Below are 26,529 nucleotides of genomic sequence, written 5' to 3'. Positions count from 1 at the left end.
TTTTTTTTTTTTTTACAATTCTTTCTTGTTTGGTTAATAACAATGACAAATCCAGTTATACATTTTCAAAATAGAGTGTCATTTGACATTCTTTAATTGACATAATTAGGCATAGCTGTTGCATACTGATGAACGTTTCTTCATTTATTCATTATATTAATATAACAAAAATATTAGTCTTAATTCTGTTATTCAATATTGATAATTGAGGTGCTGAGTAAAAACGTGGTACAAGTTACAAAATTTAAAAAATTTAATTTCTGAGGTATATGTGTTCTACATATGTCCAGGAGTTGAGGAAAAAAATTGGTTCATGTGTATCTCTATTTGGTGCTGCCAGCTGCTGACTTTAGTTTGAATGAATCCAGATTTTTTTATTCCTTGCGATAACTTTATAACTACTTTCCCCACATTTATAAATTTGTAATTTGTACCACTTTTTGCTGAGCGCCTCAATTATTGTCAAAATTATTGATCATGTAAAGCTCTGTTAAGGAGCAGCATTGCTGAAGAGTTGGATTATCCGTCATAAGTAAAGTAGGAGGCATTGGTTTACATCCTGACACTGAATATTTTCTTTCACTTGACTGCTTATAATGTGGATATAAATGTTATGAGGTCTAGCTTACATTGAGTCAGAGATAGTGTAAAATAAATTACATTCCACTGTGGTATGTATGTTACTTATTTTGGAATGAAACACTGTTAGTGTTACAAGATATTTATACATACTTGTTATGCACAGAATGAGTTTCATCAAATACCCCACTCAAATGAAGGTATGACAATTTTCGTGCTCATATATAGAAGACAGCCACTGTAAATAATGTAGATTCATGTTCATGCACTAAGATAATGCTTATTTTATAAAAAGAAAATATATACACCATGAGTGTCCAGGACAAAAACTGCCAATAAGAAAGTTCTGTAACTGAGTGAATAATATATTTTGTTGAAATGCCTTTTGCAGCTAATGGCAGAGGATATCAAATCTCTGTGTGCACCTTTTGTAGCAGGTCCAGCAGTATTCAGTTTCTTGCCAGGTGCTTTCCAGCATCGTTTCAGAAACAGGATTCTCTGAAGCATACCTCCAAATCCATCACTGGGGATCTGTTGATAATGTCTTTTAAGTCTCCAATAAAAGAAATCTTTGAGTTAGATCTGGGGATTTGGGAGGCCATGCTATGTATCCATCTCGTCCAATCCAACACCCAGAGAAGCAGTTATCTAAAATAAATTCTCAAGTGTAGTGAGAGGGAGCTCTGATAAACATTTCCACTCATTGTTCTCTCTATGAAAAAGAATGTGCCAATCACTGATTGCAGCGTAAGACTATACCAGACATTGATTTTAGGGTTGTATCATTTAAGCTCCCTTACTGCATGCAGATTTTCTTGCATTTGGTTTCATGAAATGAGGAATGTCCTTTAACACCCTATATATGAATTATTGGTTAATTGATTAAGAGCATAAGTGACTACTTACTAATACTCGACCTTATTTATATTTATTTAAATGACTTTCTTTTGATTTGTAGTAATTGTTAAACATTCCCTTAACCCACCGATGCTGTCTAAGGTCTATGATGAGGTATGGTGAAAATGGAGCAGTGATGTTACAAGAATAAGAGAAACCGAATTACTACCGGTACTCTGAGGAATCCTGCGTCATACAACTTGTTTTAACCACCACAATAAAATTACCACAGAGTCTGACGAGGATGATGACATGATAGAAGGAAAAACAAAAGTTATACGATTACATATCCTTACAAGGGAATTTGGGGTTATGAGGAAGAATGTGTGAACTCGAAGCCTATTGGCCACTTGTCTCCATTTTTTCAGTGTTCCCTTAAAGAATTTATGTGGGAAAGTATTGTAGGTCAATGGCCCATTTGTCTTCGTACCTTACGAAAACTACTCTTATAAGAAGATTGTAATTGATATTTGTAATTTATATTTAATATGTGATCTGAAATGGTATTTTATATGCAGGCTGGTTTCTGAAATAAGTGTCTCATAGGTTATGGCTGTGCAAGCTGTAGAAGAAAAAGACTTTGTGTTAGTTTAAAAGCGAAAGGAAAGAAGACTTTGTTTTATTTTCAAAGTGAAAGGAAAGAAGAGAATATTTAAGTGTTTCTGCCTTTATTTATAAAATTCGAACAACCCACTTGTTGTTTGCCAATGGCATCTTATGTCAAAATTATTTACATTTGATGATTTAAAATGGTGTAGTAGAAAATGGCGTTAAGGCAGAAAGTGGTTTAATACAGAAATGAATATGTATTACATGTTATATTGTTAACTCTTCAACAGAAACCAGTCTTGTTATTTAGTAAGATGTTCCTTATATTATATTTCAACATTTCTATGCATTTACATGACTGTGTGACCAATTTATATTTGTAAAAGAGTCTGACAACTACAATAAACTTACGAATCTGAAAAGTACAATAAAAGGATTTTAATACTTGTTGGAGTGTTGATCTGCTTTATTACAAATTGTTTTTCAGATGCAAAAAAAACTTATGGTATAGCTGAGACAGATCTCTATTCTTGTAGTTTAAAATAAACTAATTACTTTGTATAGAATGTCGTGAACTATTTCTTGGTGACCCCTCTGCTGTATATAAGATTCAATGTACCTAGATGTTACTAGGTCAGGGGCGTAGAGAGCCGAAATGGACCCCCTGACTAGGATTCTATGGGGCCCCCTTTCAGACGATATATTGAGAACACTCATATTTGTAAAGTAGCATAACACTGAACAATGCTTTCATTATAAACATTACAAAAGTGAACAAATACGAGTATTTTACACTACTCAAAAAAGTTTCATATCCATTGTTCAAGAATTAAAACAAAATCGATATCCCGAATTTAAAAGAAAACTTACAAATTAAACCAAACCCTTTAACTCTATTAAATATAGAATATAATCTAACTTTAACAGAAATACTGAAATCAGAAGTAAGCACTGAAATACTGAAACAAAAAACAAATAGAAAAAAAAAATTGTCTTTAGAGACAATTAATATTAGGTAGCCTCCACAAAACTGGCTTCATTTATACACCGACGGATCCTTGATCTCCAGAGAACAAGGTGCCGGTGCAGGTGTTACGTGCTGTCTCTTCTCACTTTATAGATCTCTTGGATATGGAACAACAAGTTTTGATGGTGAAATCATTGCAATAAGGGAAAGTCTCAGGAATCTTCTATGCCACATCAATAAATTTAGGAATGCAGTTATATTGTCAGACTCCAAAGCAGCTATTCTATCAATAGTCTCTAAACACACACCTTCATCTCAAACAGCAGAAATAACTAAAATGCTCTCTCAATTAATATCACTCAATAAAAGAATTGTATTCCAATGGATACCATCCCATTGTGGAATCCTGGGAAATGAGAATGTGGATGCTTTAGCAAAGAAGGGCAGCACTGCTACTTACAGACCTGTTACTAAATCTACATATTACTCTGTGAAAAGATTTATTAAATCTACATACTTAGACTTCAACAAACAAAATTTAATAAAACAATCCCAAGGGGAAAAAATGGAACTCTCTGCATCAAAATCCATAGTTAATTCCCGATTTACCACGAAAATCGTCTGTAGCTGCATTTAGATTGGCAACAGGCCATGATTGTTTGGCCAAACACCTGCATAGAATTGGAATATATCAGTCCCCTAACTGCCCATTGTGCAACTCAAACCAAGAAATGGATTCGGAACACCTCAAAATCTGTGCTTCAGTGGCTGTTCATGATAATATCTTTGAAAAATATTGGAGTGCAAGAGGTCAAATGACTTCATTGTCAAATGCCTGGCATTAGAAAACAACAACACTACTCTATTCTCTATTCCTCATTTTGAATATAGACACACACACACACACTGTCACTAACTTCCATTTTAGGAGAGTATTACTTCTATGAAATCTACAGTGGAGCTTTTCTTGCCTTTTGACTCGCAAGATAGCCTATTATTTCTTGAAAGTCCAACACTCGTACAAGACTGCTTTCCAAAGCTAAGGTACCAAGACTTAATAGTCTCCCTTGCGACATTGTTGAGCGAAATATTTTCTTCACATGCGCCAACAGGCTAAACCTCTTTTCTTCAGCAACAGACTGTTACTGGCAGTGTAGTAAATATGCTCAACGCAATGGAGACATTTGAGAGAAGATTGGTCAGTTTCTGTTGAGTAAGGACATTCAGGAGTTGAGGTTGTAAGGTATTCTTAAAGTTTGCTGGTTGAATAGTCTTAAGATGATCGATTTCAAATACAATATCCTCTTCAGAAACATTATTTTGATAGATTTGAGCCCATTTTTTCACTCTTTGCTGCAATTCCTTTTTTATCAGCGAGGGATAATTCCACAAGAAGCTGAACATTTCATTTATTGCATGAACAGCTTTGTGACGCTCTGTTAAGTTCCCATTGACACTGTCCATGAGCAAATAGAAAACGTCACGTTTAAAAAGTTCCTCTGGAGTGTCATTGTCATGCACTTCTTGGTGCACTTCAGCACCAAGTGCTGCCACAAGCACGCACTCCTGCAAAATCGTGTACCACTTTGTACGCAATGTTTTCAAATTTTGAATCAACCCTTTAATGTTCTCCACCGCCACGTCTGTTGTCGCCTTTCTAGCCTGCAGAACGGAATTCCAGTGCTCGATTTCAGAGAGATCCTTCATCCATATTGAAGACATCACAACACAAGTAAATTTGGTAAGATGTGTTTCATTACCGTTCAGCGATGTTCATATCCTTTACTTTTTTAAGAGCTGTTCTCAACCCTGAAATGTTTGAAGCAAATGGCTTAACACTGTCTATCCTGGCTGACCATCGCGTTCGTGATGTTGAGTGATCTATTTTCCAGGTAGATGCAACGCCCAATGCAACGATTTCTCGGCAATCCGCGTGTGTAAAAATGTCGCACAAATTAAATAATATTATTACTTTTAATTTTACATTTTAATTAATATGTATATAGTATTACCATTACATTACGCGGGCCCCCTGGATACAGCCATGCCTTCCATAACCTCTCATCGGGCCTGCAGTAGGTCATTTATATTTTTTTATGTGGAAAAAGTAATAATTAAAAAATCAGTGTCATGAAGGTGACGCATTTCTTTTAATGCATTTTGCAAGAATTCGTGTCTTTATCATATTAGTGATGTTCTCACTTTTAATTTAATTTATTGAACTACCATTTACAAGACGCACAGAAATGAAATAATGTTCTGTGCATATGACTAAGAAATTAATTAAGAAATGCTTTAAACAAATTGTTCTTTGCGTTTACATTGTTGTGAAGGTTCAAATGAACGTATACATCTGTTTTGTGCATATAATTTTTTATGTTTCCAATTCCGCCAACATAATATAATAATTTCTGAATTCCCATAACAATTGTAAAATAAGAAAAATACCAATGTACAACAATGCTTTCCGGCATTGTTAGTAGTAAATATATCCTACATCAGTATAGTAATATTATATACCAATATTCATCAATTCAATTAATATTTGTGAAGGAACTATTAAAAACCTTTAAAATTAAGATTATTCTAATAATTTTCACACCTCTGTATGTATGTAGAATTCACAGAAATTAATATAGGAAAAGTATTGAGCTAGGAGTTGTTTTTTTTTTTTTTTTTTTTTTTGCATCCAAATTGTGCTTTCTGGATGTGTCTCATATAGAAATGCAATGGAAAAGAGATTTCAATAATTTTACTACGATTCTGCTGACAAGAAAATATTGCAAGAGTTGTTGTTTTCTAATGCCAGGGGTTTGACAATAAAGTCATTTGACCTCTTGCACTCCAATATTTTTCAAAGATATTATCATGACCAGCCACTGAAGCACAGATTTTGAGGTGTTCCGAATCCATCTCTTGGTCTGAGTCGCACAATGGACAGTTAGGGGACTGATATATTCCAATTCTATGCAGGTGTTTGGCCAAACAGTCATGGCCTGTTTCCAATCTAAATGCAGCTACAGACGAATAAATTTGTAATAATTTACCTTTTGGGAGGCGAGGAGACTTGAACCGGCAAAGTTGGGTTTATAGGATTTTATAACAACACGCATTAGTCAAATGAGCTAAACAAACACGATAAGATTAAGCTACATATGGAATGTACCAATTCAGCTATTTCAGGCTCATGACTTACAGTTTATCGACATCTGCTCACCTATTTGAAATAATAAGTTGTTATGTAAAATAAGACCTGAAAATTAAACTTAAATACTGGATAAATAGAGCAACAGGAAAGATTGATTTTCACTTGTTTATTGTAGAGTTAAAATTAAAAAAAGTATTAAAAATATTTAGGGTAGTAAATTGTGAAAAGAAGGAGATAAATAAGGTTTAAAGTCTTAATGGCTATTACGATTGGTTTAAACATGCACTAAAACCAGACGTAAGTGCAAGTTTGAACCAATAAATTATTGAGATTTGTGATAAATTAATTAGTTTAGGAAATTGTATATTTATTATGTATAACTACTTTTATATATAGATCTTTTTTAAATTATTAAGTTTTGTACTTTTGTGAACTAATATCAATAAATCTATCACTATCAGAATAATTTTACAATAACACCCTAAATAGTGTCAATGATAATGTGAACAAAATAGTTCGTACTGAAGCCCTATGTTGTAAGTGCTTTGATGAAATGTGAGCCAGTACACTTATTATCCATTACTTTAATCAACTTTTCTTTCACGGTTCTCATTTCAGTACATTACCGAACTCTGTCAATTACTCAGAACCTAGTTCTTAACCTCAGTTCAAACTTAAAGATCTTACAGAAGCAAATTTTAAGCAAACTGGGCATCCTGCTTCTCTCTATGCGAATTTTCATCCCATGGGATTGTTTGCCCTACGCAGGGAAAGATAACCAGCTGCAATATCCATAGGCAGACTTCGAATTGTGGAAAATTCCTCAGCAAGAGCATAGTACAGCTTTGTTTGAGGATCTGTGTACTTTGCCTGCAACAGAAGATAAGAAAACCTGAAAAGATACAACACAACACAAGGAATTGTCAAAACATAAAATCATCCATTACAACACTTAATATGATGGTCGTGGTAATGACTAAGGAGTGGACTCCTATGTAATTAAATATTCTTTTTGTGTGTGATAAAACACAATTAACAAAGTTAAAAATTCCGAACATGAAGTTTCAAGTTTAAAACCCGAATTTTATTTCACATAAAAACACATATTTTCACAAAAAAAAATTATGTAAATACATATTTTCAGGAAATCTATTATAAACACATAAATCTTGGAGGTTTTTTACTTAAATATTTTTTTACAAGAACTTTTAAATATTTTAAAACTAAATCAATTATATCACTCGGAAGTACATGATCTGTTTTAAGAATTCTTGGTTGCTTCGTGTTTCTAAGCACTCTGTAGTGTATCCATGATTCATTTTTGTAATAGTATCGCCTCAAGTTCTGAGAACTGCTAGGCAGCATATCAGTGTTATTATTAGAGGATAAATTAACATGGACAAGGAGGAGAGATCTTGCAACACATAATTTTTATTGTTGCTGAAAATGATTTCATTCCACGCTTTGTTTGTGAAACACAACAGATAAGAGCTCGGGTATGAACATTATTTAATTTAAACAAATCTCTCGCCTCTCGCTCATGTCTATCAAGTAAGGCAATATATCTTATTGTGATTCCCTGTTATTGGGCTTCGTCAATCAATATCCTTCAAGATATACTGAAAGATGGTTGTTTAAAAAACGATTTGGCTTTCCTATTAGCAAATCTAATGTGTGACACCATAAAAAAACTCGAAACATCCAAAAACCTGTTGTCTGAAACAGGGAGGTGCGTGCTGTGGAAATTACACTAGACTCGCTACCGGGTTCAGAAGCACAAGTACTAAGGGACAAATTCCAGAATGTGTTTGGGAAAAACAGTGGATATAAAAGAATGTGTAAAGTTGCTCAAGTATTGGAGGCTGTGCCTGTAGGTGAAATTGACGGTATATGTGTTTGTGACATTCCTCTCTTTAAATATCCATGTCTGATGTCGTGTGATGTGGAAAGATCGTTTTCACAGTATAAGTCGTCGTTCAGAGATAATCGGCATGCATTTGTGATGGAGAATTTGGAGATGACCTTTGTTGTACACTGCAATTCTCGGCTAACTACTAGCACTCAAGTGTGGTTGGTGAGTACCTAGTAACATTCTTTTTTCAAGCTAAGTAAGGTGTTTTTGTCATATTAAAAAATATATATTTTTTTTTATTTTTAGCAAATATTTTCGTACTTTTTAGCACATAAAAAATAAATATATTCAAATTTTTAGCATAAAAATCCGCTCCCTAGTAATGACAATATGTCAACGTCAACTCTAAGTACTACCTAACCAATTTACCGTTCAGAGATTCCAGCTCTGTATGGTACAGCAGCTAAGAATGTTTGGGTTCACCAAGATAAGGCATCAGTCACACCTCTGCTTCTACCTGTCAATTTCTGGAAAGATTGGAGAGAGAAACTGGAATCCGTGCTGTACCCTTCAATGACATTCCTGTCAAGTCACCAGAAGCTTCTGTGCTTTTGGAATTCTCAAAAGAGCACAGGGAAGCAGATGGCCTCTAACCGTAGAAAGCCTGCAGGGAGGAGTGGTTGAATATGGAATGACTGTACTTCGTGCAAGTCTCTTGCAATGGAAACTGCAATGCAGGGCGATAGCTGTGATGCAGGGTAGACCAATAGAGCATCACCGATGGTGGTGGCATGGATTTTCAAGAGCTACACAACACTGAAATTGTTTCCTTATTCAGGTAACAACCCTCCGTAGTTATAAGACAAATGAATTGATAGAGCGGGCATAGAAGCTAGGGAGTCAAGATAAATTATGGGCGAGGATAGGAAGTAAATAATGAGGGACCTGGGGGGGGGGGGGGGGGAGAAGAAGGTAACTTCACGAAATTATAGAATTTAGGAATAAGAGGGCTAGAAAACAGTAAGAAGGAAATTTTGATGGGGGAGAGTAGGTGAGAATTAAGACAGCATAGAGAAAGGAGGTAAGAGCATATAACATAACATGTTTATTTGTATTGTTGTTAATTCAGACAGGAAGGAAGCAATAATGAAGAAATTGTAAATGAAGGAGTGGTGGCACCATATACAAACTGTGAAGGGCCACCAACCACCACAGAAAGCTGAAGACAATAAATATATCATATCACATCTAACACGTATACTGCATATATATTCTAAATTCAATAAAAAATTACATTTTCTGCTTATGAGAGTAACCAAGAGAGAATGTCATTAACATGATTTCCCTCCATTTTCGGCATAAGTTGCAAGATTCTAGACCTCGTATGATCAAGTAAAATTTTTAATTTTACTTCGGACTGATTTTTAGTTGTGTCTGAAACATATGAGTAAATGTTCGAATTGTGATAGGATAATTAGGCTTAGACCAGGGCTGGGCACATTACGTGATTCTGAGAAATGAGCGCTGTGTGCTTTAAAGAGCAGTTCTTGTGAGCGCTGTGACGTATGCATAGGCCTACTGTACGTCAATCAGTGTCGGTGCAGTGGTGACTCTGCAGTATGATGGCGAACTTTGAAGACGGAGCTTCCGCTCATACACTAAAGCATCCCGCTACTCCCAATGCTTTTAATGTATCATGGGAGGAGGAGTTCTTTTTGGTAGAGAGCAGTGGATTAGCAAAGTGTTTAATTTGGCATAAAACACTCCAACTGATTAAGAAGTTCAATATCCAACGACATTATTCTTTACAATATGCTACTGAATATGGCAAATATGTTGGTAATGAACGCCATAAGTTAATACAACTGAAAGAAAATGTTTCTCAGGTACATTATATATTTGATATTTACATTTCATTATAAGTTATTATACATTTAGTAATATATAATTTTAAATTATACAAGTATTATGATATATCATAGTATAGTATATTACAGTTCATGATACATCATATTATATATCATGAACTGTAATATACTATACTATGATATATCATAATATTTGTATAATTTAAAATTATATATTACTAAATGTATTACAATAACTTATAATGCAATATAAATATAGAACAGATACTTTAATATAATGTACCTGAGAAACATTTTCTTTAAATTGTATTAATTTATGATCATATATCATATCATATATCATAATCATATATCATTATTATATTATATTATATTATATTATATTATATTATATTATATATTAACAGGATGACAACAATGCACTTAGTGAATCGGCTATGAGAATTAGCTACAAAATTTGCGACGAAATTTCAAAGGAATTGAAAACATTCAACGAAGGTGAATTCATCAAGCGATGTTTAATTATATTGGCAGATGAACTCTGTCCACAGCAAGTAGGGGAAGTGGAAGCCATATGCCTGTCTCGTAGAACCGTGGTGAGGAGATTGCAGTATGTGCGTATGGGTTATGTAAATAAGTCTAATGATTTGTGTGTGTGCATAGAGCGAAGTTTATTCCATTAAATTAATAAGAGTGTTATAAATTCTGTAATGTACAATGGATTGATGTAATATCCTTATAAACTATTATGTACTGACAGACTGAATGACTAGAACAACCGTGGCTCTTGTTATATTAATGCAGGGAAGGTAGCTGTAATGTGAGTCCGCCACTGCGTGAGCGTTCTGCTTCGGCTTGCCTTGCGGAGCGAGAGCAGCTCTGGCCGACCAAATGGAGCCGCTCTCATGCCCGGCCCTGGCTTAGATAAAACTGTAATTCAAAGTTATTTTATTGTTGTAAAGTTATTACTGTGCCAAAACAGGAGAGGATAGAATGTGGTTTTGTGCACATTAGAGTAGGCCTAGTTATCTATTCTGGAAAAATTTATTGAATTATTTAGCCTATTTTAGGGCATCGTGGGTTTGCCGTATTTGGCATATAATAGTGGTAGTGTCTGATCATGGGGATCGTGTTGTACTGTGCATTTATTTCCCAAAATACAGCGAGTTAAAGGTTAGGTGTGATTAGATGAGGGGGGTAGTTAAGCGATGTGAGGCCGAGGAATGTGACATGGTTAGAGTGGATTCGATGAGAGGATAGCTAAGTGATAGAAATTTACAATTCATGTTGAGGAATAGTCAGCTAAGCCCCTTGTTAATAACATATATCAATATAATTAATTATTTATTCCGTCTTATAGCTTGAGCATTGATTATGTATAAAACAAAACACTTATGTTTTACATCTTATCTAGTCTTAATACTAACGTTTTCACCCTTGTAGGGCATCTTCAGGTACGAGATATAACAGATATCATCTAAAATCAATTACAAAACTTTGCCTTACATTTGGAAATGACATAAATAGAGTGAAATATAACAAAGTGACAATACTAATCATCCAAAACAACATTAAAAAGATCATGTCAAATATTAAAAACAAAATTAAAACAACGTAAGCTTGCATAGCTGTGAAGTAATACTGAATACGCAGTGTTGGCATACAAAGTAGATCTTAATATATTGGTATCCTAAATATATTATACTGTTGCCAATAACTTGTTGAAAGTGAATAGAGAAGCATACAGGGAGCAGTAATCAATGTGCTGATCATGATAAAATCAATAAATTACAAGAAATATATAAACCTGATATTACTAAATGTAGAATGGTAAAAGCAAATATGAACTGGCTAATTTCGACTCTACATTTAGTAATATCAGGTTTATATATTTGTAGTAATTTATTGATTTTACTATGATCAGAACATTGATTACTACTCTCTGTATGCTTCTCTATTCACTTTCAACAAGTTATTGGCAACAGTACAAGGACTAGTCGTACCCGTGAGCTCCGCTGCACCCGTTAGGAATAAATATAAAGTAATTACATAATTAAAATAGGATATTTGATCCAGGGAACATTCGTGTGTGATAGAAGGATAAATCGTTTAATATGTTACTTAATTTAAATTGTACTTAAATAATTAAAATGCGATCATTTTGGTCCAGAGACCACTCATTTGGTGCAATGACAATTCCTTTAACATGTTTCTTAATTTTTATTACATGCAACCATAGTTTAATGAACATTGACATCATTTAGATTTAATGTGTATAGGCTACTTTATTTTACTTGCTATATGTTTCCATTGAATTATGGTAATAACTTAATTTTAACCCTTGTTTTCTACGTATTCAGTAAATGGTGCAGCCCACTATGGTTCTGAACCCTTCAAATAACTTAAATTATATTATATATTATATTATATAAAAAGTGTACAGATGTACTCCGATAAGTAAGTTTTTAATTTGTTATGGGGGCTCTTGAATCTCAGGAGGAACAACTTGTACAACAGCACAACATAATCTGCTTGGCTCATTACCCAATTTTTTTGCATTGCATTTAATGCATATGTATTTTATGTATTTTAACACGATTCAATAAACTAAGCTGTTGATAAAGCATCGTAAAATAACCTACTAAAATAAAAAAAAATAAAAACACGATTCAATTGAGCATAGTTAAAATTTGGATTATAAAATAATGGAATGCTAAGCTAACATACTATTACTGCATACTAAATCAATACACTCTCGTTGTTCGTTAATTCTCTGACATTAAAATGAATGTGTAACTTACATAAATATTATTTTAAGAAATACAGGAAACGAATATACAGAATAGCCTATCAAGTTTTCTGTGCATAAGAGGCTATTTTAATCTTACCTGTCCTCAGTTCACTCAGAAGTTACTGTAATAACATTATAGCATTATGTCCATCTAGAGAAACTACACTTTCAAATGGTGAATTAGTAATTAATTATACAAATCGGTTAATTTAGCTTCCGACATTACTTCATACAAACACAGAAACATTCTCTGTAGGCTATGTTTCATAGCTTTCGATTGTTGTTGTCCAAGGCCCCTTATAGACGAAGTCATTTGTTTTTTATTTCATTACACCACCTTAGATGGCAGTTATTTTAATTTTAAAACTCATTTATCTCATTAAATATCAGTCCTATCAAAATTTTTCAAAGAATAAAACTTATCGCAAATTATTTTTAAAGAAACTTTTGTTATGTAACATTTTTCACAAAAATCAATAATAAGCGAGATATTTCGATTTATTTAATTCAGGCCCCCTTATAACCCCCCTTTTAAATAACGTATTTTGAATGCCATATAGCCTAAAATCTAAGTTGCAACGAACTTAATTTATATTCTAATTTTCATCGAAATCCATTCATCCATTATCGCGTGAAAAGGTAACAAACATCCAGACAGACAGACCGACACACAGACAGACAGACAGTCAGACAGACATACATACATACATATAAACAAAAATTTAAAAAAAGCGATTTTCGGTTTCAGGGTGGTTAATTATATATGTTAAGACCAATTATTTTTGGAAAATCGAAAATTACCAGAAAAATTTCGGCTACAGATTTATTATTAGTATAGATACCAATGTATTGAGATCTACTTTGTATGCCAACACTGCGTATTCAGTATTACTACATAGCTATGCATGCTTACATTGTTTTAATTTTGTTTTTAATATTTTACATGATCTTTTTAATGTTGTTTTGGATGATTAGTATTGTCACTATGTTATATTTCACTCTATTTATGTCATTTCCAAATGTAAGGCAAAGTTTTGTAATTGATTTTAGATGGATATCTGTTATATCTCGTACCTGAAGATGCCCTACAAGGGTGAAAATGTTAGAATTAAGACTAAATAAGATGTAAAACATAAGTGTTTTGTTTTATATATAATCAATGCTCAAGCCATAAGATGGAATAAATAATTAATTATATTAATATATGTTATTAAGTGATAGAAGACTGAGAAGTGTGATAAGGTTAGATGGAAAGACACATAAGTGAAAAGAGACAGAGGTTAGAATGGGTTAGATGAAAGGATAGATAATTTGGTGCCTTTAAAGTAAACAAATATTAAATTTATGTTTTATGGGGACTTTCCTAGAGATCGACTGCATTATTTCTTCTGTGCTGTTGGAAACTTGTACACTCTGTGTCATATGTAGCAGGTGAGTGGTTCTTTCTAAATTAAAAACAGTGTTTTACAAAATTTAAAATTCCAGTTTTCCGTCAGTTATAGTAAATATTTACCGAAATGAAAATAAGCGAATTCTCCTTTCATCACAGAAGCAGCACAGACATGAAGTACTGGAATTGAAGTAAGTTACAGTAATTCATCAACAGTTCGAGTCCCAGGCCCAGTAAAAGAGGTTGGAAGAATTTTTTCCAGTTTCTCGTGAAATTCATAAAATGACTTTGGATCAAGAACAATACAAGTGAGCTTCAGTGCTATTATTCAGACTTCTGTATATAATTTAAAATAGTCTACCTACAGTACTAAGAAGTTCGGTAGGTACTCACCAAAAGTCCAGATATATCGGAATATTTCTTAGCAGGTTTAAAGGACGGAGGAGCATCTATGGTACTATCTGAAATTAGACAGAATTCCTCTTACTGCTGTTCACAACACTACTTGACTTGGTTATTCCTTAAGCGTTACCACGTTATGGTACAAATGTATTTACATCCCTGGGTTGTATTTCATTCAGTTGGTTATTTAACGATGCTGTATCAACTACTAGGTTATTTAGCGTCGATGAAATTGGTGATAGCGAGATGATATTTGGCGAGATGAGGCCGAGGATTCGCCACAGATTACTTGGCATTCACCTTACGGCTGGGGAAAACCTCGGAAAAAACCCAACCAGGTCATGAGCCCAAGCGGGGATCGAACCCGCGCCCGAGCGCAATTTCAGACCGGCAGGCAAATGCCTTAACCGACTGAGCCACGCCGATGGCCCCTGGGTTGTAGTCGAGCCATACATATCGTAAGTTATATGAAAAAAATTGAGTGTTGACGCCAATTTCACAAGAAAATAAGGATCGAAAGTTGCTGTGAAAGTAATGGCCAGTGGAGAGGTGCGGGCAACTGGGATCACTCGAGCGTGATAGAAGGGATAGACAGCAGGGAAGGGAAAGCATATGCATCTCATTTCCGTGCGTTTCCGTACTGATTCACAGAGAAAAGGCGAATTTTCGTAAGGTCGAATCAGTGGCAGATTAGGTTAGGTAAGTTTAGGCTTTTGGTATATCTTGGAAGAAACGGCGCATTCTTAGTCAATTGTGAGTATACACAAAGCACAGTAAAAGTTTAAACTATCCTAACCTAATCTGTCACTGATTCGACCAAAGCGAGTTCTCATAAGCATAGGCGGAGAGAGAACCATTTCCTTGGGGGGGGAGGGGGGGGAAGCAAAACCATAAAATCCCCATATAATGGGGTTATGGGGACATCATTTATCTCTTCCCTCCGTTATAGCTTGATAGTGGTATAGTATATCGGAATATGATCATTTAATAAAGATATTGTAAAATAAAGTAAAATTGTAACAAAATATACGGACAATTAATTTTACTTTTTTTTTCTCTTGTATGGAGGAGGGACCTGAAGGGTTGCAATGCAGCCTGAGGCTTATTGTGCTTACCACTCTTATTCTGTGAATGACTGGGTAGCCGAATGGCTGCGCTCTTGTACAAGTGCAGCACACCGCACGGTGAACTGAACCCAGGTTATGGTATGGATGATGATATGTGAATTAATGATGGCGAAATGAGTCCGAGGTCCTACACCGAAAATTACCCAGCAATTGTGATTCAATTGATTGAGGAAAAACCCCAACCAAGTAACTTGTCTCAACCAGGACTTGAACCTGGGCCCGCTCGTTTCATGGCCAGACATGTTAACTATCGGCACACCAATTTTACATTTACTTTATCTGTTTATTTAAAAAAGTAAGATATTATATGAAGTGTTAATTCTAATTATTTTATTTAATCTCGTCTTCAAGTTCACACATTATACCTGGATCACTTTTCTTTTTCTGCATTATTGTGCAGTATGTTATTCATATTTCTCCAAGTGGCTGCTTGAACATCTGCAGAATTCTAACACATCAGTACAGGCTGTTACAAAAGTAACATTACAGTGCTTCCATTCCTCAAATGAGGTATAGAAATTCTTATAGATTCAGAAATTTAAAATACTGTAAATATTATAGTCCAGACACATGATCTGAAGACATTAATTCGTCAATTTAAGCATAGAAAGTTAATCACAAACAAAAGGAAGGAAAACCTTTGAATTCAATATGTCCTAACATTAACAGAAAAAAATTAGTTCGGCCAAGTTTGGGGGGGGGGGGCAGTGCCCCCCATGCCCCCCCCCCATAACTCGCCTATGCTCGTGTCACATTAGGTTAGGCTTTTGGCATGCTTTGGAAGAAAGGGCACATTCTTATATAATTGTGAGTATATGCAAGGCTTAGAGAAAGCCTAAACTAAACTAATCTAACCTGTCACTGATTCGACCTTACGAAAACTTGCCTTTTCTCTTTTATCAGTAAGGATAACGCACGGAAATGAGATGTATAGTACACGGATTCCTCACTGACAATTATATCTGAGATGCATAGTACACGGATTCCTCACTGACAATTATATCTTAAAATACTAAAAAGAGCAGATTTGTCAAATGCGTATAATCATGCTAATGAAAAGGCACTTTTCAGTGCCAATAATTTATTTTGTGTGCACAAGGTTGGAATTTTGAAGTAAGAGGAAAAGGAAGAAATCCGTGTTCTGAAAGTTATCCGCAGTATCTATGACTCGTCTGGGAATGTGAAACATTTGTATCTCAACGTGGTAACGCTATAGCAAAGAAATACTCTTGACTTATATAATGACAAGTGTTAAAAAGCATCATAGCTAAGTTAAATGCTTTCATGCAACAAAATATAGGCCTATTATTACTTACAGTGTACAAAATCATCTCCCCACTGAACTGCCCTCTCCTGAGCCACAATTTGTTTCAAAGATCGCCAAGCTCTCTTCTTATTACTTGTCTTGCTACTGTGCTGTAATAGAACGTAGAACTCTTTTCATACCTTTAAAACGTAATGGACAATATGCGATAATGCCCTCAATGAGTTACCTGGAAGTCAGGATCCTTAAAAATAGGTCTCTTTTCTTCTTTTACTTCATCTCCTTCAGCTGCTGCAACCGATACTGGGCTAGGTACCCCAGAACCTCCGACACTACTCGGAGCACTATCTCCATCTCCAAGTGGCTTTAATATATTAAAAAGTACAAGATACACTTCTTACAATCTAAATTTAAAATGTTCGTCAAATACACTTTGAGGTGATGTAGACCTGAATATTTAGTACTTACAGTATTAGGGCGTTTTCGTTTCACCATCGTAGCTATTTGTCTATGGTAGCTACCAAACTATAGACATTCAATCATTCACCCTTCAACTTATCACATTTACACCGCATATTCTTTGGACCATTTCCCACTACTCCAGTTATGCCGTTTTTGCACACAGTATTGAGACGAATAGGATGGGAACACAACTTTAAAGTTATAAATTCAAGACAGACATAACCTGCACACAATAAACAATTTTATCGTAAATATTCAGGGCAACAAATGGCAATAACAACATTTGATGTCAGGTGGACCAACGGTTAGCAACGCAACTCTGTGATGCTACTATAATGAGGAACATGCTACGATACTGTAAAGTTGAAAACCTTGTTGGTATTTCGTAACTTACAGTGTCGCCAGTATAAAGAAATAACAAAGTGAATAACGATTATATGAGAATAATTTGATAACTTAGAGAAAATGCATTTTAATGTAAATGTAGTTTAATTCATTAATGTTATAAATTAAACTCTTACAAGGATAGCATATTGTAATAGAATTATTAATAACTAACAATGTAAAATAAGCAGTTTTACTTGTAATATTTGGTAGTGCGCAATCCATATTTTTCGCCAATTATCTACTAGATGGCACAAGAAGCCAAAAAATTGACAGAGCTAAGCATTTCTGTATACAGTCCAGTCACAGTCTACTATATACAGTCACGAAGCTTGAGTTTTGAGGGTGCTAGAAACAATAGACTGTGCCGGTACTATTTCGCATTGTCTGTAATGAGGCGATATTAGCGATCCTAGTGGTGAGCAACTACCTAATGTTTGCATATTTACTACGTATTGAGCTTCGTGACTGTATATACTAGACTGTGGTATAGTATTATTAAATGCATTATTACTGCATACCAACGAGTTAGAAATCTTTCTAACTCGTTGCTGCATACCCATACTGCAGATCACAGATCACACACAGATCGCCAGCATATTTCTGCTGTTTTTCTTCTTTGTTTCCACACTGCAGACTCACCAACGTACAGTATGTTAATTCATTTGATTTAGTGGCCACTGCTATCCAGAAAACCAGCTGGTTTTGTTATTTCAACTACATTTGATACAATAAAAAATTGCTTTTTGTGAAATATTACCACAGTCTAGTATATACAGTCACGAAGGTCAATATTTAGGAAATATGCATCCACAGATAGTTGCTAACCACTAGGATCGCTACTGACGCCTCATCACAGACAATGCGAAATAGTATCGGCACAGTCTATTGTTCCTAGTACCCTCAAAACTCAAGCTTCGTGACGATGATATTACCCTTAATCGTTCTACCAATGGGTCTCGCTAGCCCTCACACTTCTGATAATGGGATCTTTTTTTTTTTTTTTTTTTTTTTTTTTAATTTCCAGAATTTCTTAATTGATAGGACACCAAAATTGATTGAAAATGGGAGGCGAATTTTCCGATATGGCATTGCGCTATTATAATATAATAGACATCATTCTCCGAGTTTTCAAAATATTGTTAGAAAGATATGAAATCGTACTGAACAGTAACATAACTCTGTGATTATGTGGTAAACATGGAGCGATACCAGGCGATACTATAGCTTCAGATGTAAAAAAAAAACCGTATACGAGGTGCGTTTGAAAAGTTCGTGGCCTGACATACAGATGGCATTGAATATGTGTCAACAAACGAATGCCACCAGTGTTGGCAGTCATTTTACGTTAGTTCAGGCACGAAATATCATAATTTTCTATCGATTACATTTTGTGTAGTTTAATTTTCAAGTTAGTGCGCCGAATAGATTGACATAGCATGGAAAATATCGAGCTTCGTGCTGTCATTAAACATTTAGTAAAAAAAAAAAAGGGAATGATTCCAACAGAAATTAAAGCAGACGTGTGTGCTACACTGGGGGAATCTGCTCCAGCGTTTTCGACTGTAAAAAAATAGGCGGCACTATTTAAACATCCTCTGATTGAGGTTGCGGCTGGTATGAACATCTATTATCAGGCAGTACATCTCACTTGACTATATGTGTCAGAGGAAGAACAATTGTTTGTTTGTATCTGCAGTCTGACTAGTGTAACATGTAGCTATAGTCGCGACGCTGTTATTCCCGGCGTGACTCCTCCTCTTTGCTTATGTCTTAGAAAGTGAAGGCTCTATGAAGTTTAGGTAGGTAGTATCGTTCGCCATTTTTGTTCTTACGTTGCCGAGCTACCATACGAGGAATCTATTTGCCACACCGTTAAACATTATCATGTCGTAGCTCCTATGATAATAAATCAAACACACTGTAATTCAGCAAATAATTGAGCGGCAAATAACATCTTCGTGTGCTTTCTGCGAACGCCAACGAAAGAGCCAAAATGGCGGGCGATTATATTAAGTATTTATAGAGCCTTAAGAAATGAATCAGCGAATCACAAGACGCGATTGGTTGCCGGAAATTAGAGCGACGGGACCATAGTTGGCGATATATGCAATGGAGGGGGAAAGGAACTGGCCATCCTACCCCATTATCTCCTGACCTAGTTGCCTCATAAGTGGTGCCGTCTTGGTATCACTTGTGAGGTTCAGACCTGTCTTCGGACAGTTGACTAAACTATTTAAACATGTTCAAGAGAAAGTGGATGACGACCCCTGCAGAGGACGTACGGTAATAAATAGCAAGTGAAGAAATCGTACAAAAAATCCACGACATGGTGTTAAATGACCGCCGACTGAAAGTGCAGGAAATTAGCAAGATTATGTGTATCTCAACTGAACGTATGAGCCACATCTTAGTCAATGTCTTGGGCAGGTCCAAGGTTTCCGCAAGGTGGGTTCGGCTTTAACACCGGAAGAAAAATCATGTCCGATGTCAGATTTCGAGGGTTTGTCTGGCTTGATTCGATAAAAATACGCCCGATGTTTTGAGGCGGTTTGTGATTTCATAAACAAAGCATTTCAATATACCTAAAGTACCTGAACGTTGGAGAAAGAGAGAACTTCTTACTGCTTCATAATTTTTTAGTGTAAATAATATAAATGATTGCTTGATTGGCAAACTTATTCGTGTTAAATTACATAAACAACTTGGCTTACAGCTGTTTCGGTGCTTTTTCACACCATCCTCAGAGCCTACTAGATCTCGGAGTCATCTCGAACTTCGCTGCCTGTTGTGGGGGTGCGTTTGCGTGTTGAAAGGAGTCAAATAGTGTGTGTGTTCTGAAATTGATCTGTGTGTTGAGAATTTGATCGGGGTATGTTTTAGTGTGTGTGTATATTTCATATTTTTCTAGTGTGTTGAGTTTTTTGGCTTTTGGGTTGTATGTTTAGGATTTCCATGTCTGTATTTATGTTACTGTATGTATGGTTAGTATTAGTTATGTGTTCGGCGTATGTGGATGTATTGTGTCCTCTGGCTATTGCTTTAAAATAATGTGTTCTTTGTAACGTGTTTGGAATGATCTTCCTGTCTGTCCAATGCAGGGGCGTATTTTGCGGACTACCGGGGCTACCGGCGGTAGCCCAAGGAAATTACAAAAGAAAAAGTTTATAATATAACATAATGTAATAATTCTGTATTATTAGTTTTACCATAGTAATTAAAATTAAAGTAATTGTTAGATTTATATGCGCTCTCTGCTCTCGAAAAGAAACAAGTTGTCAAGGCGGCATCGCTGGAGAAACCGCTTGCTACGTGAGGTAGCCTGTGACCGTTCCGCTCACGCTGTCCTTCGCACAACTGCCCGTCCCCCCGCTCCCTCCTGTTTCCATCGTGCACTGTAGGCGGGCGAGTTGCCGCTCTCGTGATCGGTTTCTTCGCAGGCGCGAAGCAGCAATACGCTTAGTACGCTAGCAATTGAATGTGATTGTGTTCTTGCAGTGCATTATTTTAAATCTGTGATTTGTTCGAGTGTCTATGAGTTATATTAATTGTGAATTATTAAGTTTTTAATTTCCCAATTAAGTGATATTGTGAAAAATATGGCAGAACAAGTTTCTGGAGAGGTTTGTGTTGAAAATGACTGTAATAGAAGGTTTATTAAAAGTGCCTTTTAACCGTCGTACATAACAACGAGAAAGTTGAAATTGTGAAAATGGAAAGACCAACTCCTGAGTTAAATTTGTCCATGGATGTAAAAGAAAAACAGCGAGAGTACACACGCCATTTCACTTCAACATCACATGGTAAGTGGAATTGGTTGTGTGGTACTTCTAAACTGTCTAAACTATTTTGCTGACCATGTTTGTTATTTAGCCGCGAAACTAATGTGTGGTCAAAAGAGGGGTTTTCTAACATGAACTCCCTTCGAACGGCAGTCCTAGAATACGACAAATCAAAAGCTCATATTTGTAGTAGCATGAACTTTGCAAACTTTGGGAAGACAAGGATTGATTTACAGCTAGATAAGCGAAAAGCTCTACACATCAACCAACACAATGCTCTTGTGAAAAAAAAAATCGGGAGATTTTACTGCGTCTTATTAACGTAGTCTGCTTTCTAGGAAAACAAGAATAGGCTTTTCGTGGTCATAACGAGAGTGTGGAATCAGACAATGTAGGAAATTATATTGAATATTTAAGTTCCTTAAGTGAATTTGACCATTTACTGACCAATCATCTTGAGAGTTCAACAGTATTGCGTGGTACTTCTCTCGCAATTCAGAATAACTTAATATTTGCTATAAGTGGGGTTATGATAAAGAACATAAAACCTTTTGTGGCCATTGTTGTTGATGAAACAAGTTACTGCTCTAATCAGAGTCAAGTGTCCACTGTTTTAAGATACGTCGACAGTACTGCCAATGTTCAAGAACGGTTTATAGGATTCACAAATCAGTTCGGACAAAACTGCTGCTGCTTTGTTTCAGCATGTGGAAGGTGTTATAGCAGAATACAATGTCGGCAATAAGTTAATTGCACAGACATACGATGGTGCTTCAGTTATGGCGGGAAATATTAATGGCTTAAAAACAAAAGTTCAAGAAAAGTATCCTCAAGCACTATTTGTCCATTGTTACAGCCATGTTCTCAATTTAGTTTTGCAACAAACTACTTCATCCATTCCAGAATGCCGCATTTTTTTTTTCAAAACACTGTCGGGTTTAGCTGCATTTTTCTCATCATCTCCTAAAAGATCAGAAAACTCAAGGAATTTATGAACAAGAAACTCCCAAAAGTAGCACCAACTAGATTGAACTTTACATCTCGGCTTGTAAATACAGTAAAGGAATACAGAGAAAAACGGACTGTTTTCTTTTAAAATATCATTTTGTAATGACTCTGAAGAAAACTGGGATGATGCTGTAAATGTGCAGGCTCAAGGATATTTAAATTTTTTCACACAGTTTCAGAATATATTTCTTCTTGAAGTCTATGCTAGAGTGTTCGCACATACAGATGTGCTCTACAATATTCTTCAGACAAAAAGTCTAGACATAGCATACTACTTGCAAGAGGTATCAAAGTTAAAAAAAATACTATATCCGAGTTCAGACGTAGTGGGTTTCCGTCCATATGGAGTAATATGGAAAATGAAAATTCTTCAGCCAATACAATGGAACCACCATTAAAGCGAAGAAAAGGAGATGATGAATTGAAATACAGGCAGCTATACTACAGCATACTAGATCGTATGCACATGGAAATTACTGACAGATTTTCTGATTATGGAAAGCTTCAGTTCACACATCTTCTAGATTCTCAAAAATTTTCTGCTTATAGAGAAAACTTCCCGAATGAGGCACTAAACAAATTATTTCAGTCCTATAACAGTCACTTTGATCAAGTACGTTTGAAAAATGAATTAAGTGTAATATATTCACCAGAAGTCTTTGATTTTTCGAACAAACCTATTCATGAAATATTATCTGCCATATATGAAAACCAGCTGAACCAAGTTATTCCTGAAGTCCTTAAATTGGCAACATTAATTGTGACAATACCAGCTACGTCAGCATCGGTAGAAAGAACATTTTCTGCGTTGAAGAGAATAAAATCCTACTGTAAATCAACTCATACACAAGAACGTTTATCCGGCTTGGCACCAATATCCATTGAAAAGTCATTTCTACAGAAACTTTGCAAGTGGCCCAACTGTAATTTCAAGGACGAAGTCATCAACGTATTTCCGTCCCAATCAAGACGTCTGGAATTCACATAAATATGTAAGGAATTTTATTATAGGGATTTTAAAATATTTTTTTGTGTAATAATAGGGTCAGTGGTAGCCCAAACCCTTCAACCAGTATACGCCACTGGTCCAATGTAGAACTTGTCGCAACTATGACATATTGTGAGTTTGTATTAATTTGTTTGTGTTGTTTGTGTGTTGAGATGTCTTTGTAGTGTGTTTTCTGTTCTGTATGCTATGTTGTATTTCTGCTTTCTGAATGAAGATGCGATCTTATGTGTGCTTTTGTTTTCATATGTTAGTGTGATGTATTTCTTGTGTTCTTGTGATTGTGTTGTGTTTTGCGTGTTTTTGTGTTTGTTAAGTTTTTGTTTTGTCTTTCTTATGATATTGTCTATTATGTTTGGGTTGTAACCGTTTTCTTGTGCTATGTATTTGATTGTGTTCACTTCTTCATTGTAGTGTTGTTGGCTCATGGGTATGTTGAGTAATCTGTGTACCATTGTCCTGAATGCAGCATGTTTGTGTTGTGTGGGGTGATTAGATGTGTTGTGTATGTGTGTGGTGGTGGTGGTGGTTGGTTTTCTGTATATTTTGAAGGTGTGTTTGTTGTCAATGTTTGTTATGGTGATGTCTAGGAAATTTATGGAGTTATTGTTTTCAAGTTCCAGTGTGTATTTTGTTTATGTATTGGTGTAGTTGTCCACACCTGTGGAGTAACGGTCAGCGCGTCTGGCCGCGAAACCAGGTGGCCCGGGTTTGAATCCCGGTCGGGGCAAGTTACCTGGTTGAGGTTTTTTCCGGGGTTTTCCCTCAACCCAATACGAGCAAATGCTGAGTAATTTTCGGTGCTGGACCCCGGACTCATTTCACCGGCATTATCACCTTCATTTCATTCAGACGCTAAATAACCTAGATGTTGATACAGCGTCGTAAAATAACCCAATAAAAAAAATTGGTGTAGTTTGTATATTTGTCGTTTGTTTCCTTTGTATAGTATGAGTATGTCGTCTAAGTATCTGTGCCAGTATATTATGTTGTCTGCATATTTGTTGTGGTCATTGTTGAGTATGTATGTTTGTTCTATGTTGTGCAATGATATATCCGTTTTTGGGGTCTTAGTTAATAGACAGCCGCGTTTGTTACTCAGCGCTAGCCTTATGTAAATTATACATTTTAAAATAAAATAATTAAACAAACATAATACAAAAATACACAAAACTCTATAGGATCTTACTAACACGTGCCACCGTGTTTTCAATAGGCACTGTAAAGCATGCAACCGTATATTTCGTATTACCAGTGAACGTTACATAAATTTTGAAGATTGAAACTTTCACGGATAAGGACAAACCCGGATGTTTGTATATGTGTGTAATGCAAAGGAGATTTCAATTATTTTAGATTTATTTAAAAAATTGTTAATATATAAACATTTGGAAAAGGCGTAAGGGCATAGCCTTCAGGTGACTGGATTCGATCCCCGGTTAGATCGTGATGGAATTTGTGGTGGACAAAAAAGACGTTGCGGAGGGTTTTTCTCGGAATACTGATGTTTCCCTCTATCATTTACAGTTTAAAATAGGCTCGGGTGAAGTCTTGGGGTAGCACGAGTTTCCGATGTTAATATGCGTACAATAGAAAGACTTGGGGCTTGGGGCTCTATGGTTTATCACGCTATCAGATATTGTTCTGAGGATGGTACAGGGGTCTGTCAAGGCTGAAGCAGGATGGTCCACCCGTTAGCGTCAGATTCACCAATGTCACCCAGCCCATTTGTTTAACTAAGAAAATCATCGCATAGAGGACACACTGTGGGCCAAAGGACACTTACGTGCAAGAATCCGTCCAGAGTTCGGTCCTCGAAAAGCCAAGCCAAACCATGGCAATAATTTCTAGGAGGACTGAGACTTGATACACGAAGGGAAAAAGAGGAATAGAACGTCTATACGACGCGTAAAGTAGCCTACATTAAAATGCTTACTGTATTTAATGTTAACATACGTAGCAAAAAAACTCTAGCTTCTTTCAGAAATCATTTCTACTACAAATTTGTTATTCACAGCATATTATATTAGTAATTATTTACTGTAAGGTATTATAATTGAACCTACAATTTTAATTAATTTGACATAACAACCACTTGGAAATGTGTATTACCAACAGAGTGCTGCATTGGAGTTAAATCGCTCGCTTGAACTCGGTTGAATGTCGCACCTTCGAGTGAGATACGATCGGTCGTGATACGCTCGTAATAAATAGAAGCACAGTACAAGGTCATCTCACCGACATGTCTTATCTTGTATGGAAGGCGACAGATAAGATACACGTATGTTTTACTCACACGGTAAAAATAAGGCTTTATTTTCTGCGTTTATGACAAATGTTTAATGGAACAGTCAATGGAACGTACCAAAGCAGGAACATGAAGTTATAAATAAAATTGTATGAAAAACTTCGATATACAGTTATTATTACTAATTAATAATTATTCAATATTTGATTTACCACATATATAATATGATAGGTCCATACATAGTGTTCCGCCTATATACTGCGACAATGTAGAAACGTTTTACAAAATATTATTGATATAGCAGTAGATTAATAACAATATTAGTACAGAGATAACGTCACAGAAAATATAATAAAACGAATAATCATGCTGCACAACTGTTACAGAGCAAAGATTGACACACTAATTATTATTATTATTATTATTATTATTATTATTACAAGAAAACTTGATACAGTTCTTGCATTATCGTGATTGCATTCTCCGTTTATAATAATTACATTTACATCCAATAATATCTATAAGATGTGGCAAAAACAAAATCACTCCTGTGTGGGGGGGGAACTTTTACCTACAACATTTATATTACATTTTAAAGCAAGTTTTGTAGTTGTACTATGGAGAGGTTAGTTAAACACTGCAAAGTTTTGAAATGACTATTAGACTCTTACTACGTCATACTACTTTTGACCAATAAAACAGTACGAAATGACGTATTTCAACCAATCATGGCTGCTTATCGCACAATTTTATCGCGTCCTTAGCATTTGTTTAATTTTATCGCGTCGCTAGCATTTGTTTAATT

At 35.4% G+C, this 26,529-nt stretch overlaps 1 protein-coding gene and 1 long non-coding RNA gene across 3 annotated transcripts in view; both read right to left on the bottom strand.

Annotated features, from left to right (window-relative positions):
• LOC138705271 (uncharacterized) overlaps nucleotides 1-26,529 on the bottom strand; it is a 295,635-nt gene that overhangs the window by 75,393 nt on the left and 193,713 nt on the right. The window lies entirely within an intron of this gene.
• LOC138705270 (INO80 complex subunit C) lies at nucleotides 102-17,633 on the bottom strand. 2 transcript variants are annotated; one of them, XM_069834107.1, is made up of 5 exons: nucleotides 17,303-17,633; nucleotides 17,064-17,198; nucleotides 16,887-16,986; nucleotides 14,435-14,502; nucleotides 102-7,032 (listed from the first exon to the last, which is right to left on the bottom strand). In XM_069834107.1, exons 1-5 carry the CDS (start codon nucleotides 17,327-17,329, stop codon nucleotides 6,964-6,966), a joined length of 399 nt encoding a protein of 132 aa, XP_069690208.1. In that variant the 5' UTR covers nucleotides 17,330-17,633; the 3' UTR covers nucleotides 102-6,963. The 2 variants fall into 2 exon arrangements, with proteins under 2 accessions (XP_069690208.1, XP_069690207.1); XM_069834106.1 differs by having other exon boundaries at nucleotides 102-7,010; nucleotides 17,303-17,621.

Source organism: Periplaneta americana, chromosome 8 (genome assembly GCF_040183065.1).
Source record: "Periplaneta americana isolate PAMFEO1 chromosome 8, P.americana_PAMFEO1_priV1, whole genome shotgun sequence".
In the NCBI taxonomy this organism is placed as follows: domain Eukaryota; kingdom Metazoa; phylum Arthropoda; class Insecta; order Blattodea; family Blattidae; genus Periplaneta; species Periplaneta americana.
Note: the sequence above shows the minus strand (reverse complement) of the source record. Positions and strands in the feature narration are given on the sequence as shown.

What these genes read in the sequence shown, in the direction of transcription:
- LOC138705270 (XM_069834106.1), bottom strand. Translation starts at nt 17,329, where the DNA reads ATGGTGAAACGAAAACGCCCTAATACT. An exon ending in AACGAAAACGCCCTAATACT is followed by an intron (nt 17,199 to 17,302) that starts GTAAGTACTAAA and finishes AATATATTAAAG; the next exon opens with CCACTTGGAGATGGAGATAG. An exon ending in CCGATATATCTGGACTTTTG is followed by an intron (nt 7,011 to 14,434) that starts GTGAGTACCTAC and finishes CTTCTGTTGCAG; the next exon opens with GCAAAGTACACAGATCCTCA.